The sequence below is a fragment of the Urocampus carinirostris genome, chromosome 15 (assembly GCF_059441175.1).
Source record: "Urocampus carinirostris isolate Australia breed hairy pipefish chromosome 15, RoL_Ucar_1.0, whole genome shotgun sequence".
Classification (NCBI taxonomy): Eukaryota; Metazoa; Chordata; class Actinopteri; order Syngnathiformes; family Syngnathidae; genus Urocampus; species Urocampus carinirostris.
The window spans coordinates 32,474,235-32,488,417 of NC_142363.1; the positions used below are offsets into that span (position 1 = coordinate 32,474,235).

General features: G+C 41.9%; 1 protein-coding gene across 1 annotated transcript in view; it reads left to right on the forward strand.

Annotated features, from left to right (window-relative positions):
* dnaaf9 (dynein axonemal assembly factor 9) overlaps positions 1–13,964 on the forward strand; it is a 70,907-nt gene extending 56,943 nt beyond the window's left edge. The window contains 3 exon segments of the mRNA XM_088354551.1: positions 981–1,046; positions 5,457–5,550; positions 9,077–13,964. Of these exon segments, the coding sequence (XP_088210677.1) occupies positions 981–1,046; positions 5,457–5,550; positions 9,077–9,135 (219 nt within the window). The 3' untranslated portion in view covers positions 9,136–13,964.
* The last annotated feature ends 219 nt before the right edge of the window (positions 13,965–14,183 follow it).

Here is a 14,183-nt window from a genome sequence, read left to right on the forward strand (position 1 = left end):
TCAAAACGCTTTTTTTGGGCCACTTTCTACCACGGAGGAGGAAGTCGCGTAACTCTTGAAGCTCATCTTCCAATAGTAAGTTAAACCTCACATTTTTTTTCTTCATAGAGCATATTATTTTACGAAATGTTTATTTTTTAGTTTAAAAGAATACAGGTTACTTATACAATCCATTAACATACTTATACGAACCTTAAACATACAAAATATAGCACTGAAGCAATTTACGAACAATTTCAACTCATGAACGATCGTCCGGAACCTATCACTGTCACGGTTGCCATGGTGCCCAATTGGCCCCCGCCGTGTGGCGCCAGCTTCTGTCACGGTTGCCATGGCGCCCAATTGGCCCCGCCCGTGGGCGCCAGCTGCAGCTTGTTGACAGATTGGCTCCCTGTCAGTATTTAAACTCTTTCCTGTCCGTCCCCTTTTGTCGGTCCGTCTGCGAAGCGCCTGTTTTTTGCTCCTGTTTGTCTCCCGTTACGATCCGTTTTGATCTCGACCACGTCTGATCACCCGTCCCGGATTACGACCTGTTCTGATCTCAACCTCGTCTGTTCTCTCGCCCCGAATAAAGATTCGTTTTTTTTTATCTTGACCACGTCTTCTCTCCTCTCCTGGCTTTCGACTTTTTTCCCTTCCCGACACTACCACCGCTCGCCACGGAATATCTGAGCTACCTGCTCCCCGCGACCAGCGATCTATGGATCGTGTGTACGATCCTTTCCCTTCCCCCCAATATAACTGTGAGTAACGTTACGCGAGTGGGTCCTGTCTCCGTTCTGGTCCTGACAATCTCGTTCATAAGTCGGGCAGCGTCTGTATGTTATTTTCCAAAAGAATATCAAACTGGTAGCCTTTCGCGCTAATCAGTACCAAAAAAAAAATGGCTGTCAGCTTCAGAAAGGTTGCTGATCCCAGGATAAAAGGTTTAGTCAAAATGTGACGATTGACTTAAATCAATTGTGTTTTCTGCACAGATCCCAGCCAAGAAGACCAAAAAGACAGAGAAGACGCTTTCGCCCCAAGAGATGGAGAACATTCACGTGAGTGTTTAGCGCTATTAAGCTTCTTATCGTCGTTGCTATTTCCAAAAAATGTCATTTTATTATTTCGGATTTTCTCACCTTTTTTTTTTTTTTTACATATTAATGATTTGAAATGTAATGTCTGTTGTTTCCCCCTGGTACGGTCGGTGTAAGTCACCGGTGTCAAATTGGTGGCCCGCGGGCCAAATCAGGCCCGCTAAGGGATTGAATCCGGCCCGCGAGACAACACTCAGAGAAGCGCAAGAGAAAAACAAGCTGCAGGTTGAAATATGTCAACTTGATGTGGCCAAAGCCAGGTGCCTCTCTAAAAGACACTGTACTTGTATTTATTTCTCTATCTCTATCTCTCTCTTTCTTTTGCACCCCTTTTCTCCCACTCTGTCTCTTTCACTCTCTGTGTTTCTTTTTTTCTCTTACTTTTTTGCTCTTTGTCTCTTTCTCTGTGTCTTTTAACCTCTTTTACTCTAACTTCCTTTTTTTCCTTTTCTCTTTTTTCTTTTCTTTCTTCATACCCTTTGCGCTTTTTCTCTTTCTCTCCTTCTGTGTTTCTTTTTCTCTTTGGTTTTTTTTCTTCCTCTCCCTTTCTCTTCCCCCTCTCTCACAACTTTTTATCTTTTGTTTTTCACGCTCTCTCCCTCTCTCTCTTTTTCTTTCTTTGTCCCGCCCTCTGTCCTTTTCCCTCGCTCTTTCTCTTATTTCTTTATCTCTTTTTCTTTTTCTTTAATCTACTAGTCCGGCCCCCGACAGAATTTTTGTTCTATCGTGTGGCCCCCGAGTTAAAAGGAGTTTGACACCCCTGGTGTAAGTGAATTTCCCTAAGGAGGACCAATAAAATAATTCTATATAAATCAGTGGTCTCCAAAGTGGTCACCCCTAAGGACAGTTCAGGTGCTCATGGATCTCTTCTGAAAGCAGCACACCAGTACTGGATCATCGTGATTTTCTGAGTCTATTCAACCCTTCAATTTACTTGGTAATAACATAGTAGTAACAACCAGGGTTGGGTAGGGTTACTTAAACCTGATTACTTTCAATGACTTTTGGATGACTCCGATACCAAATATGCCAATAAAAGACAAAAGAAACTAAATATGAATAAAATGATGACTCACAACACGTGGTAAGCTTTCTCTCCTGGCTTTGATCTCCGGCAATACTAACATAAAATGCGACCAGGGTTGGGTAGGGTTACTTTAACCTGATTACTTTCAATGACTTTTGGATGACTCCAATAGCAAATATGCTATTAAAAGACAAAAGAAACTAAATATGAATAAAATGATGACTCACAACACGTGGTAAGCTTTCTCACCTGGCTTTGATCTCTTTGATCTCCGGCAAAACTAACATAAAATGCCACAGAAACAAAATGAAAAGAAATCCAAACAGCTTGCCGACATCATTTTTGCCGTTCCATGTGTTCCGTTACTCCCCGAGCCTGCACAAAATTTAGTTTCTTTTCTCTTTTATTAGCACATTTGGTATCGGAGTAATCCAAAAGTAATTGAAAGAAATCCAGTTAAAGTAACCCTACCCAACCCTGGTAACAACATAGTAATAACATCATAAGTCAAGTCATGTTTATTTGTGACGCCCATAATCACAAGGAGTCTCAAAAGGCAGACTATAACAAATAACAGACTGTTATGACACCATCCCCTGATCTAAAACCGACATGATGGCAAGGGAAAACTCAAAAACCTCAAGTCAAGTCAAATTATGTTTATTTGTTTGGCCCTTAATCCCAAGGAGTCTCAAAGGGCTGCACAGACCACAGATTATTGCAAACCACAGACTATAATGACACCATCCCCTGATCTAAAACCGACATGAGGGCAAGGAAAAACTCAAAAACCTCAACATGAGGAAAATGAAGAAACCTTCAGAAGGGACTGCACATGTCAAGTCATGTTTATTTGTACAGCCTTTAACCACAAAGAGTCTCAAAGAGCTGCACAGACCACAGATGAGGTCTCCCCCTTCCAGGACGACCATGCTCTTGAAACTGCGGATTTCTTCTTGGCTCTTGGGATCACTAGTTGTTATTTTAGAAATGCATATCAAACTGGGTGCCCTCTCATCTTGGGAAATGTCGGAGACCCATGATCTAAGTATTTCACTTGTGGAAAGAATGAAAATTGCCAAAACATCTTCCAAAAGTCATAAGTTAAATCATATTTATTTGTATAGCCCTTAATCACAAAGAGTTTACAGAGCACAACAACAAAATAATAAGTAAAAATAGAACATCAGATTTATAAGATATTTTGGTGGGAATTGTAATGTTTTAAGCAAAATATGGAAAAAGTAAATATGTAACTTGGTTTACATGGAATCTAAATGCCAAATATGATTATATCAATGATTATGATATTGAAATGTAAAGTTCATACTCAAGTGAAAAACTAAAACGGAGCTAGATAACTAGCTAAAAGAGTAAATAGCCGGACCGAAAGCTAGTGGCTAGCTAGAAAGAAGGCTAAAAAAATTTATGTTACTAGCAAAAAAGATAAAATACTAGTTCGATAGTATTGAAAAAATGTAAAAAGGCTGGTAGATTGTTTGCTAAATAGCTAAAAAAAAGTAGCCAGATAGCTAGCTAAAAAAAACCTGCACATGTTTTGCTCATTCCGCTCTAAAAAACCCATAAATAATAATTTATTTTGTTGTATTTCCTGTAAAATGAGTGCCACACGATAGAACAAACATTCTGTCGGGGGCCGGACTAGTAGATTAAAGAGAGATAAAGAAATAAGAGAAAGAGGGAGGGAAAAGGAGAGAGGGCAGGACAGAGAAAGAGAGAGAGGGAGAGAGCATGGAAAACAAAAGAGATAAAAAGAGAAGTCATGAGAGAGGGGAAAAGAAAGGGAGAGGAAGAAAGAAATCCAAAGAGAAACAAAGACAGAAGGAGAGAAAAGAGAACAGAAAGCGTGAACGGTAGGAAGAGAGAAAGAGAGAAAAGGAAATTAGAGCAAAATAGGTTAAAAAGACACAGAGAGAAAGAGACAAAGAGCAACAAAAAAGAGAAAAAGAGAGACACAGAGAGTGAAAGAGACAGAGCCAGAGAGTGGGAGTAAAGGGGTGGAAGAGAGAGAGAGAGAGGGAGAAATAAATACAAGTACAGTGTCTTTGTTCAAAGCACCTGGCTTTGGCAATATCAAGTTGACATATTTCAACCTGCAGCTTGTTTTTCTCTTGCGCTTCTCTGAGTGTTGTCTCGCGGGCCGGATTCAATCCCTTAGCGGGCCTGATCTGGCCCGCGGGCCGCCTGTTTGACACCTGTGTGGTAGTGTGATGTGGGGAATATATTATATATATACCAGAGCCATATCCCTCCTGATGGGAGGTAGCTAGAGTCAAGAACACATTGACATTTTTGACTCTTTCTGGGAGATTGATACAGGAGGGGATTCCCAGCCACCCTCACTCAACCCGACATATTGGGAGTCATAAGTTGACCAAACCCCTCAAATTCCAAACCCTAATGCCGAGCGCCAAGCAGGGAGGCAATGGGTACTGTTAGGAATGAATTATCAAAATATACCGTTTACCAAATCTGACTCCAATAACCAAACACAACCTACATTCACCCAACAATTACTGCGCGCTCGTTTCTTGACGGAAAAGATGAACAGGAAAGCCGACATTTCCACACTGGGGCAGATCTAATTTCATTAACAATTTAACTAAGTGTACTCCATCGAAAACGGCCGAATCAGTGTCGTTGGAGTCTCTGGGAAGCCCTCTTCTCAAGTCCTTTAGCTCTTTTTTCTCTTGGCCCACGTCCCCCGCAAGATGGTGTGCCGGCTCCCCCCATGGGCGTGCCAATGAAGCCCCCTGTGCTTCATCTCGGAGAAGAGCGTCGCGACGTCTGGAACAACCAAGACAACACCGAGCGTTTCTATGTCATCAGGGCCTTTCTGCGTCTGGATGTGCTGATTATCTTATCAGCCTTACGTCCCGTTCCCGCCGTTCCTGTAAACAACATTTTCTACTAGGGTGCCCTGACATCGCACCACAGCCCAGCCAGTGAATATCTAATGTAATTTGTATTCGATCGTGTAAAATCCTTTATAGTCAAATGTATAAAATCCTTCAGTACCAATGTTGTAAGTCTTGGTATGACCTGGCCAAGACTGGAACCAGCAAACTCCTACCCCCAAGGCCACCCAGCTGGTGGAATATATGGTTATATAATTCTCAATTCATGTCTTTTAAGCCCTTAAAGGAATATAGGTGTTACATTAGCATGGTACTAGTCATTGTGCCATGGTGGGAAACCCTGTTCAAAAATGTGCTTGCTAACGCTAGTCTGTCACTCGATGATTTTGATCCCTGTAGCAATATTTCTCGACAATTACCCACAATTCCGAGCGAAGTGACCTGGGTTTTGTTTCCATGCCGCAGACGAGTCGACGATTCGACCCGCTGCCGCCGGGGTTCTTCTACAACGGCAGTCAATACGTCAATGTGTTTGGAGAGAAACGAGACGATCATCCGAGTATCCTTTAAAAAAAGCCACCTGGATTAACAGTTGCATAACAGTAGACCCCCGGGGTACGGAAATTCGATTTCCTGTTGTGAGGTGAGATGATTTTGGCCCCGCATGCATATTTAGAGGTATGTCTGATATTAGTCGATGTCGTATATAATGCTGTTCTGCTATTGGTTTGCGTCACGGCAACATGAAAATATTCATAGGTTATTGGCTTAACTACCTCCCACAATGCCATTCTCTTCATTCAGTGTATTTCATACATTTAGCGATTCGGTGATACAATACTGTAGATATTGAGTTCCAATCCTTACAGTGATGCTAAAGGGAGGACCAAATATGTGATAACCATGGAAACAAAGCTTGCAATTGACATGAAATAGGAAGAAGGATGAGGGATGGGTACTTCGATGATTAGTGTATAAAATATCTGACTATTGTTATTATTATCATTATTGATATCTGACCTAGGTCGTGGGGACCTCCTGCGTGGGTTCAAATCCAGCTCCCGGCCTTACTGTGCGGAGTTTGTATGTTCTCCCCGTGCTTGCGTGGGTTTCCTCCGGGCACTCCGGTTTCCTCCCACATTCCAAAGACATGCATTTCAGGTGAATTGGCCAGTCCAAATTGTCCCTAGGTGTGACTGAGCGAGTGAGTTGTCTATCCCCGTGTGCCCTGCGATTGGCTGGCAACCAGTTCAGGGTGTCCCCTGCCCACTGCCTGATGATTGCTGGGATGGGCTCCAGCACCCCCGCGACCCTACTGAGGATAATCGGTGCAGCTGGTGAGATGAGATATCTGACCTATGTAATATGTATCCGTGAGACTTTGTTGTATTAGACACAAGAGTAGCTATCTGTAAAATGTATTAAATAGGGAAAATGAAGGGGTAGGGAAAATAAGCGTTTGCTTCTTACGACCCCTTTTCGAACATGTTATGTTCACATTATTTTAAGTCATTGGTTTTGTCCTGTTTTTATTTTGTAATGTTCGAAAGCGGATTTTTTTTAATCAATTTTCAGTTGAATCCATCTTTGCATCCACCCGCTACCTTACTTGACCACCTCAAATCGCGTCACACCAAAAGTAAATCAGATTTCATTTTTCTTTTACATGTAAATTATATTGTTACTTAATCCGAAACACATTTATCACTGAGAAGTATCGCTTACTATATATTACATTGTTATTTGAAGCTTTTTGCTTGGGGCAACAGGGATTAAGAGTGCATTAGCTACATTCTACCATAGATTTCTTTCCCCTGCTTTGCAATCCCCACTTTATAAAGGTTTCTTGTCGTATCTCGGTTACCAGCTCGCATTATTTCAGGATTTATTATTACCTGAGCCATTTTTTCACACAAATGAGTTAACATTTTGTTGTGAGATACTGAGTAGCTCGACATGAATGAGGTTTATTATAAAAAAGGTCAGAAATTAAGTAGCTTGGACGTTGAATGAATGAATGAAAACTTTATTCGAACATTAAAATAAAAAAAGAACAAAAACAATAACTCAACAACAACGGACGTTCACTGTAGAAGGAAAAAATACATGCAAATATAAATAAGTAAATTTTCTTATTCAAATTATGAATTCATTTTCTGCATGAAATTATTGTTGGTAATATACTGATTAAAGGGATAACCACAAACCTGTCTTTTTTCATTTTCTCCTTTTATACTTCCTTTTTTTCTTAACTTCTTTATACAACATAATAATTCGTAATATAATGCATCAAAGCAAGTGAGTCGTTTGAGATCCGGCTCTCTTGAATGAGTTGAGCCGAAAAAGCCGGTTCTCTAAAAAGAGACGGACTTCCTTTCACTACACAACTACCTACATGAAATTCAATGTTTTTGAAGACCATATGTATTTCAAATTGACTCAATCGACCCCGCCTGTTGTTTTCAGATCAGAATGACTTCCGGCGTTTTCATTCAGGTTCGGCTATTGCGACTCTATGATTGTATTCAAAGAAAATTCAAAACTATGTTGTAATGTAGGCCTACTGCTCTGCTTTCGCTTTGTTCACGTGTGATCGGAATGATGCATGATGGGAATTTCCCAGGCGGCATGCGCACAGTAGCATCAAACCGCTCGCTTCGTTTGCAACGAAAAAAGCGATACCCAGATAGAGGCTACCGCGGCGAACTCGTTTGACTTGATTGATTTGCCGTTTCGTGATCGTCGGTGTATACCGGATGGTACTCATTGAAAAATTTGCGTTTTTCCATACAGATTTTCTTGTATGTCATACTCGTCTTAAAATGCATAATAAATGTGCCGTAAATTCCGGACTATAGAGCGCACCTGATTATAAGCCGCACCCACCACATTTAAAGAGGATAACCGCTTTTTACATACACAAGCCGCACCTGTACATAAGCCGCATGCGCCCACATTAAAACATGTAACACAATCACAAAATTAACCCAAACCCGACATTGAGTCCCGCGATTATAACTGAATATAAAGTGCACAGTCCAAAATCCACAGCCGGCAAAGTGAACGGAAAATGACACCGGTACTTAAGGTTTGATGCAGACCTGCAGAGTCCGGGTCCCGTTGAAAATAATCCAAGGGAAAAAAATGTATATTTCCAAAGATAAGGGTGGGAAAAATATATATCCACTATTGTCCGCTGCGTCCACAAACACGTCTCACCTTTACTCCACTTCCCATCAGCCCCCGTTGTTTTCGCCCCTACTTTTTGATTCGCCGTGGAAAACATATCAAAATAAGTCTCTAGGATAAATACATTACAAAAATATACAGTTGCAAATCCATATTTTACATGGATACACATATTTACAAAGAAAGATGGTACACCGAGAGAGTTTTCAAAGCTTTAATAATAATATTATAACTTTCATCCCAAACCGTGCCTGTGAAGGGTAGCAAAACGCTACTAGCAACACGCTCGCAACGCAGTAAACGGGTCTGTTAAAAATAATATACGGTACTTGTAGAAATCACGGCAAATTGTCCTCATCTTCCTCCTTATAACTGACGTCATCAAAGTCGTCTTCCCCAATATGGGAAAGAGTCTTTGTCATATAGACGTCGTCCCACGCTCCCTTCTTCAAAAACACGCTAGCAACACACTCGCAAAGTAAAATTTAAGTAAGTTTCCTTCTTTATCGGACTGCTCGATTGCTTTTAGCTTGAAAGCTACGTCGTGTGCCTTTCTTATTGCAATTTACACGATGAGGATATGTCTACGCTGATTTAAATTGTGCACAAGCTAAGAAGTTGCAGTCTTCCTCGGCGCATATATTCCACCGGTCTAAATCTTACCTCTTGTACTCGAGCGCCGCTGGCGGCTGTTAGAAAAATGACTTAATTTGGCCGCATCACTGAATAAGCCGCAGGGTTGAACGTTTGGGGAAAAAAGTAGCGGCTTATAGTCCGGAATTTACGGTACTTTGTACGGCAAAAATGTACAGGTTGACAGGTATGTACATGGTACAGTTGTAGCACATTCTTACATAACGGTGTCTCCATTCTCCTTCACCCTGGCTTCCCCGAAGACATGTCTCAATTCGTGAAGGAGTACCTCGCCGAAGCCAACAAACAGGTCGATCCCTGAAGTCGGATCGTCATCCGGGTACACAGGAGATCATCAAAAACTGTTTTTTTTCCCCAAATCGAGGTGAGCTTCATTTCTCCCCCGGGACCCCCCCGTCTCCGTCACCCGATCCGCCCCGGCAGCTGTCCCCGCTCCCCGGATGTGAAACGCGGAGGTCACGGCAGCGGAGCGAGAGCCCCGGCACGTTATTTTCAGAATCCCGGCCGCCGGGCTAATCAAATCCGCAATTAAGAGAACCCGGCTCCCCGTGACGGCCTGACAGCTGAGGACGGTGTTACGTGTCTGCCAAAAAATCTTCCCCTCCGCATCACCGGAGCTATTTTTCTTTCCGCTAATTGTTACCGGGAAGAAAGACAAAGATAGATTTGTTTTGTTTACTTTTATTGGGGTTGGCTAGGGTGGCCGGATTTTTTTCCCCCTCGTCAAAAATAAGGCTGCATGGGATCACCCTGAAACTTTCGCCTTTATGTTCTAAAACACAGGTGTCAAAGAGGCGGCCCGCGGGCCGGATCAGGCCCTCTAAGGGATTGAATCCGGCCCGCGAGACAACACTCAGAGAAGCGCAAGAGAAAAACTAGCTGCAGGTTGAAATATGTTAACTCCATCGAAAACGGCCGAATTAGTGTCGTTGGAGTCTCTGGGAAGCCCTCTTCTCAAATCCTTTAGCTCTTTTTTTTCTTGGCCCACGTCCCCGCAAGATGGTGTGCCGGCTCCTCCCATGGGCGTGCCAATGAAGCCCCCTGGGCCCGATGTTGCCAAAGAAAGGTGCCTCCTACAAAGACACTGTACTTGTATTTCTTTCTTTCTTTCTCTCTCGCTCTCTCTCTCTCTCTCAACAGCGAGAGAAGCGCAAGAGGAAAATGAGCTGTAGTTTTAAATATTTCCACCGGATGTCACCAAAGCCAGTCAACACTTGCAAAAACAATTGTGGTAGTGTTTCTCCATTTTATTTCTTTATTTATTTCTCCCTCTTTTTCTTTCTCCTGTTCACTCCCTTTTTCTCTATTTCTCTCTCACTCTCTAACTCTTTCTTTTTCTCTGTCTTGCTCTCTTCCTATTTTATCTCCCTAATTTACTCTTTAATTCTCTTTCTTTTTATTTTTCTCTTTCTTTCTCAACCTCTTTCTTTCCCTTTTTTGACCCCTCTCTCTCTCTCTCTCTCTCTCTCCCTTCTACCCCTTTTCTCCCACTCTGTGTCTGTCTTTTTCTCTTCCTTTGTTGCTCTTTGTCTCTTTCTCTCTCTGTCTTTTAACTTCTTTTCCTCTAACTTCCTTTTTACCTTTTCTCTCTTTTCTCTTTCTCTCTTCATACCCTTCACGCTTTCTTTTATCTTTTCTCTCCTTTGTTCTTTCTATTTCTCTTTGGATTTCTTTCTTTCTCTCCCTTTCTTTTCCGCCTCTCTCGCAACTTTTTATCTTTTGTTTCTCACGCTTTTCCCCCTCTCTCTCTTTTTCTTTCTTTGTCCTGCCCTCTCTCCTCTTCCCTCCCTCTTTCACTTATTTCTTTCTCACTCTTTTTCTTTCTCTTTAATCTACTAGTCCGGCCCCCGACAGAATGTTTGTTCTATCGTGTGGCCCCCGAGTTAAAAGGAGTTTGACACCCCGGTTCTAAAATCTCTGACGTGACTTAAAGGGACAGTGTGTATTATTTGACAGCGAGATGTCGATGTGTAGTGCATGGTTGTCAAACAACACGGACGAGAGAAAAATGACTTGCAGCTTGAAATATGTCCATATTTCTCTGTCTTTTTCCTTTCTTTCTTTTTCTTCTCTCTCTTTCTCCGTCTTTCTTTTCTCATTTTCTTATTTGTAGTCTTTTTCTCTCTGTCTCCCTTTTCTCTTGTTCTCTCTCTATTTCTCGCTCTGTTTCTGTCTTTTTCTGTTTTTCTTTCTCTCTTACTCTTTCTCATTCTTTATCTGTGTCTTTTTTTGTCTCTTTCTTTGTTTCTCTTACTATTTTCTTTTTTCTCTCTGTTTCTCTCTTTCTTTCTTTGTCTTCCTTTTTTCTCTCTTCCGCTTTTTTTCTCTTGCTCTCTTTCTTTTACTCTTTTTATCTCTCTCTTTCTCTTTTTTATTTTTCTCTTTCTCCCTTTCATTCTTTCATAATATGTATTTCCTTTTCTCTTTCTCTCCATTTCTCTTTCTTTCTCAATTTATTTCTCTCTGTCTCCCCCTATGTCTGTCTCTCTTTTTGTTGTTGTCTCAGTCCGTTTGCTTCTTTCTTTCTCCATCTCTTTTTTTCATTTTTCTCTCCTCCTGCCTTTCATTCTTTCCTTCTCTCTATTTCCTTTTCTCTTTCTCTCCATTTATCTTTCTTTCTCTGTTTATTTCTCTGTCTTCCCCTATGTCTGTCTCTCTTTTTGTTGTTGTCTCAGTCCCTTTTATTCTTTCTTTTCTCTCTCTTTCTCACTTATTTTCTGCAATGTGTCCCGCGAGTTTAAACGAATTTGACACTGCTCGTGCAGTATAACTGAAAAGGGAGAGTTTTTGGGGGGTTTATCCGTAGCAGCAAGATATTATGTCTCCTCCCTCTTGGTGATATCAATGTTATGGAAAATACATACAAATTTCTCGACCTACAAGTATTTTTAAACTTCTTGTTTATACGGTGCAGCACGGCGGGGCAGTGGTTAGCACGTGTGCGGCACAGTACTGAGGTCGTGAGATCGAACCCCCTGTGCAGAGTTTGCATGTTCTCCCCGTGCTTGCCTGGGTTTCCTCCGGGCACTCCGGTTTCCTCCCACATTACAAAAACATGCATGTCATGTTAATTGACTGGTTCAAATTGTCCCTAGGTGTCTGTCCTTGTGTGCCCTGCGATTGGCTCGCAACCAGTTCAGGGTGTCCCCTGCCCACTGCCCGAAGATAGCTGGGATGGGCTCCAGCACCCCCGCGACCCTACTGAGGATAAGCGGTGCAGATAATGGATGGATGGATGGATGGGATGTTTACATGGTATTTCATGTAGTTTTGAGTGATCTTATTTTACCACTAAGAGGCGCCAAATAATATACAATGTCCCTTTATGTCACCTTTACCAAAGGTTTGGTATGAATGAAGCACTTTTAATCCGCTTGCATGTACTTTATTAGCTGACTAACAGAACTTTTACCAACATTTTTAGCAAAGACATACAAATATATGGGCAGCACGGCAGAGCAGTGGTTAGCGGCACTGTTCTGAGGTCATGGGTTCAAATCCAGCTACCAACCTTCCTGTGCGGAGTTTGCATGTTCTCCCCGTGCTTGCGCGGGTTTCCTCCGGGCACTCCGGTTTCCTCCCACATTCCAAAAACATGCATGTCATGTTAATTGACTGGTCTAAATTGTCCCTAGGTGTCTGTCCTTGTGTGCCCTGCGATTGGCTAGCAACCAGTTCAGGGTGTCCCCTGCCCACTGCCCGAAGATAGCTGGGATGGGCTCCAGCACCCCCGCGACCCTACTGAAGAAAAGCGATGCAGATAATGGATGGATGGATGGATGGGATGTTTACATGGTATTTCATGTAGTTTTGAGTGATCTTATTTTACCACTAGGAGGCGCCACATAATACACAATGTCCCTTTATGTCACCTTTACCAAAGGTTTGGTATGAATGAAGCACTTTTAATCCGCTTGCATGTACTTTATTAGCTGACTAACAACTTTTACCAACATTTTTAGCAAAGACATACAAATATATGGGCAGCACGGCAGAGCAGTGGTTAGCGGCACTGTTCTGAGGTCATGGGTTCAAATCCAGCTACCAACCTTCCTGTGCGGAGTTTGCATGTTCTTCCCGTGCTTGCCTGGGGATCCTCCGGGCACTCCGGTTTCCTCCCACATTCCAAAAACATGAATGTCAGGTTAATTGACTGGTCCAAATTGTCCCTAGGTGTCTGTCCTTGTGTGCCCTGCGATTGGCTAGCAACCAGTTCAGGGTGTCCCCTGCCCACTGCCCGAAGATAGCTGGGATGGGCTCCAGCACCCCCGCGACCCTACTGAAGAAAAGCGATGCAGATAATGGATGGATGGATGGGACGTTTATATGGTATTTCATGTAGTTTTGTCAAATCAATTTTGTTTTTTTGAGGGATCTTATTCTACCACTAGGAGGCGCCAAATAATACACAATGTCCCTTTATGTCACCTTTACTAAATATATATTGAAAGCAAGAAATAAATTCAGATTCAGAATATTTACATAATAGATTCAATCTTGATGTTGCATAAGGCTGCAGGGCTCTCGCAGATTGTTAGAAGGACACAATCTTTATTAAGATCACAAATTGAGAATGAATGTAAGGGATTACGTTTACTAATGTATTTCGATAGAATTAAAGAATTATGCGAAAATGGCCCCCAAGCTCTAGTTGGGACAACCTATGTTCAGGGAAAAGCCATATTTGTATGTATTATCTTAACATTCAGGAGTAAATAGTGCGTTACCTTGCATGACATGGCACAAAATCAGAAGCATAAAGTAAAAAATTATGTATAAAAGATACCTTGAAAGATGAATTTGATTCACGATGGAGTTCAGCAGGGAGGACAAAGCAACCTATGGCTTCATCTATCTAACAGTGCTCTATTTTTTTCTGTGATTAAGACAAAATACAGCAGGACAAAAAACAACAACAACAAAAAAAAACCTAGGAACGTCTAGGAGAGTTTTAAAGAAAAAAAAACAAAAACAGGTCGTTATGTAATAGATAATCTAATAATGGCTCGGCAGAGTGCTGGAAAGTCTTACTGTCGACATACAGTGGCGTGTTGCATTCAAGACAGCTGGGAAATCAGAAATAACCCACATTTGCTGTAACTCAAAAAAAGAAGCCATCTGATGGGCAAGTTTCCAACACTTTTTCCACATAGAATAGAATAGAATAGAATATGCCTTTATTGTCATTGTTACAACATATGGGATATGCTGCGACAACGAAATCGGACGACTCCAGTTTCACATTTACAGTGAGGATAAGGAAACAAAAGAGATAAAGGAACAAAGAACTAACTGACTTTGTTGTAAGTAGGCTTTGTTTTCCTTCGGGGGGTGGGGGGGTCAAACAGA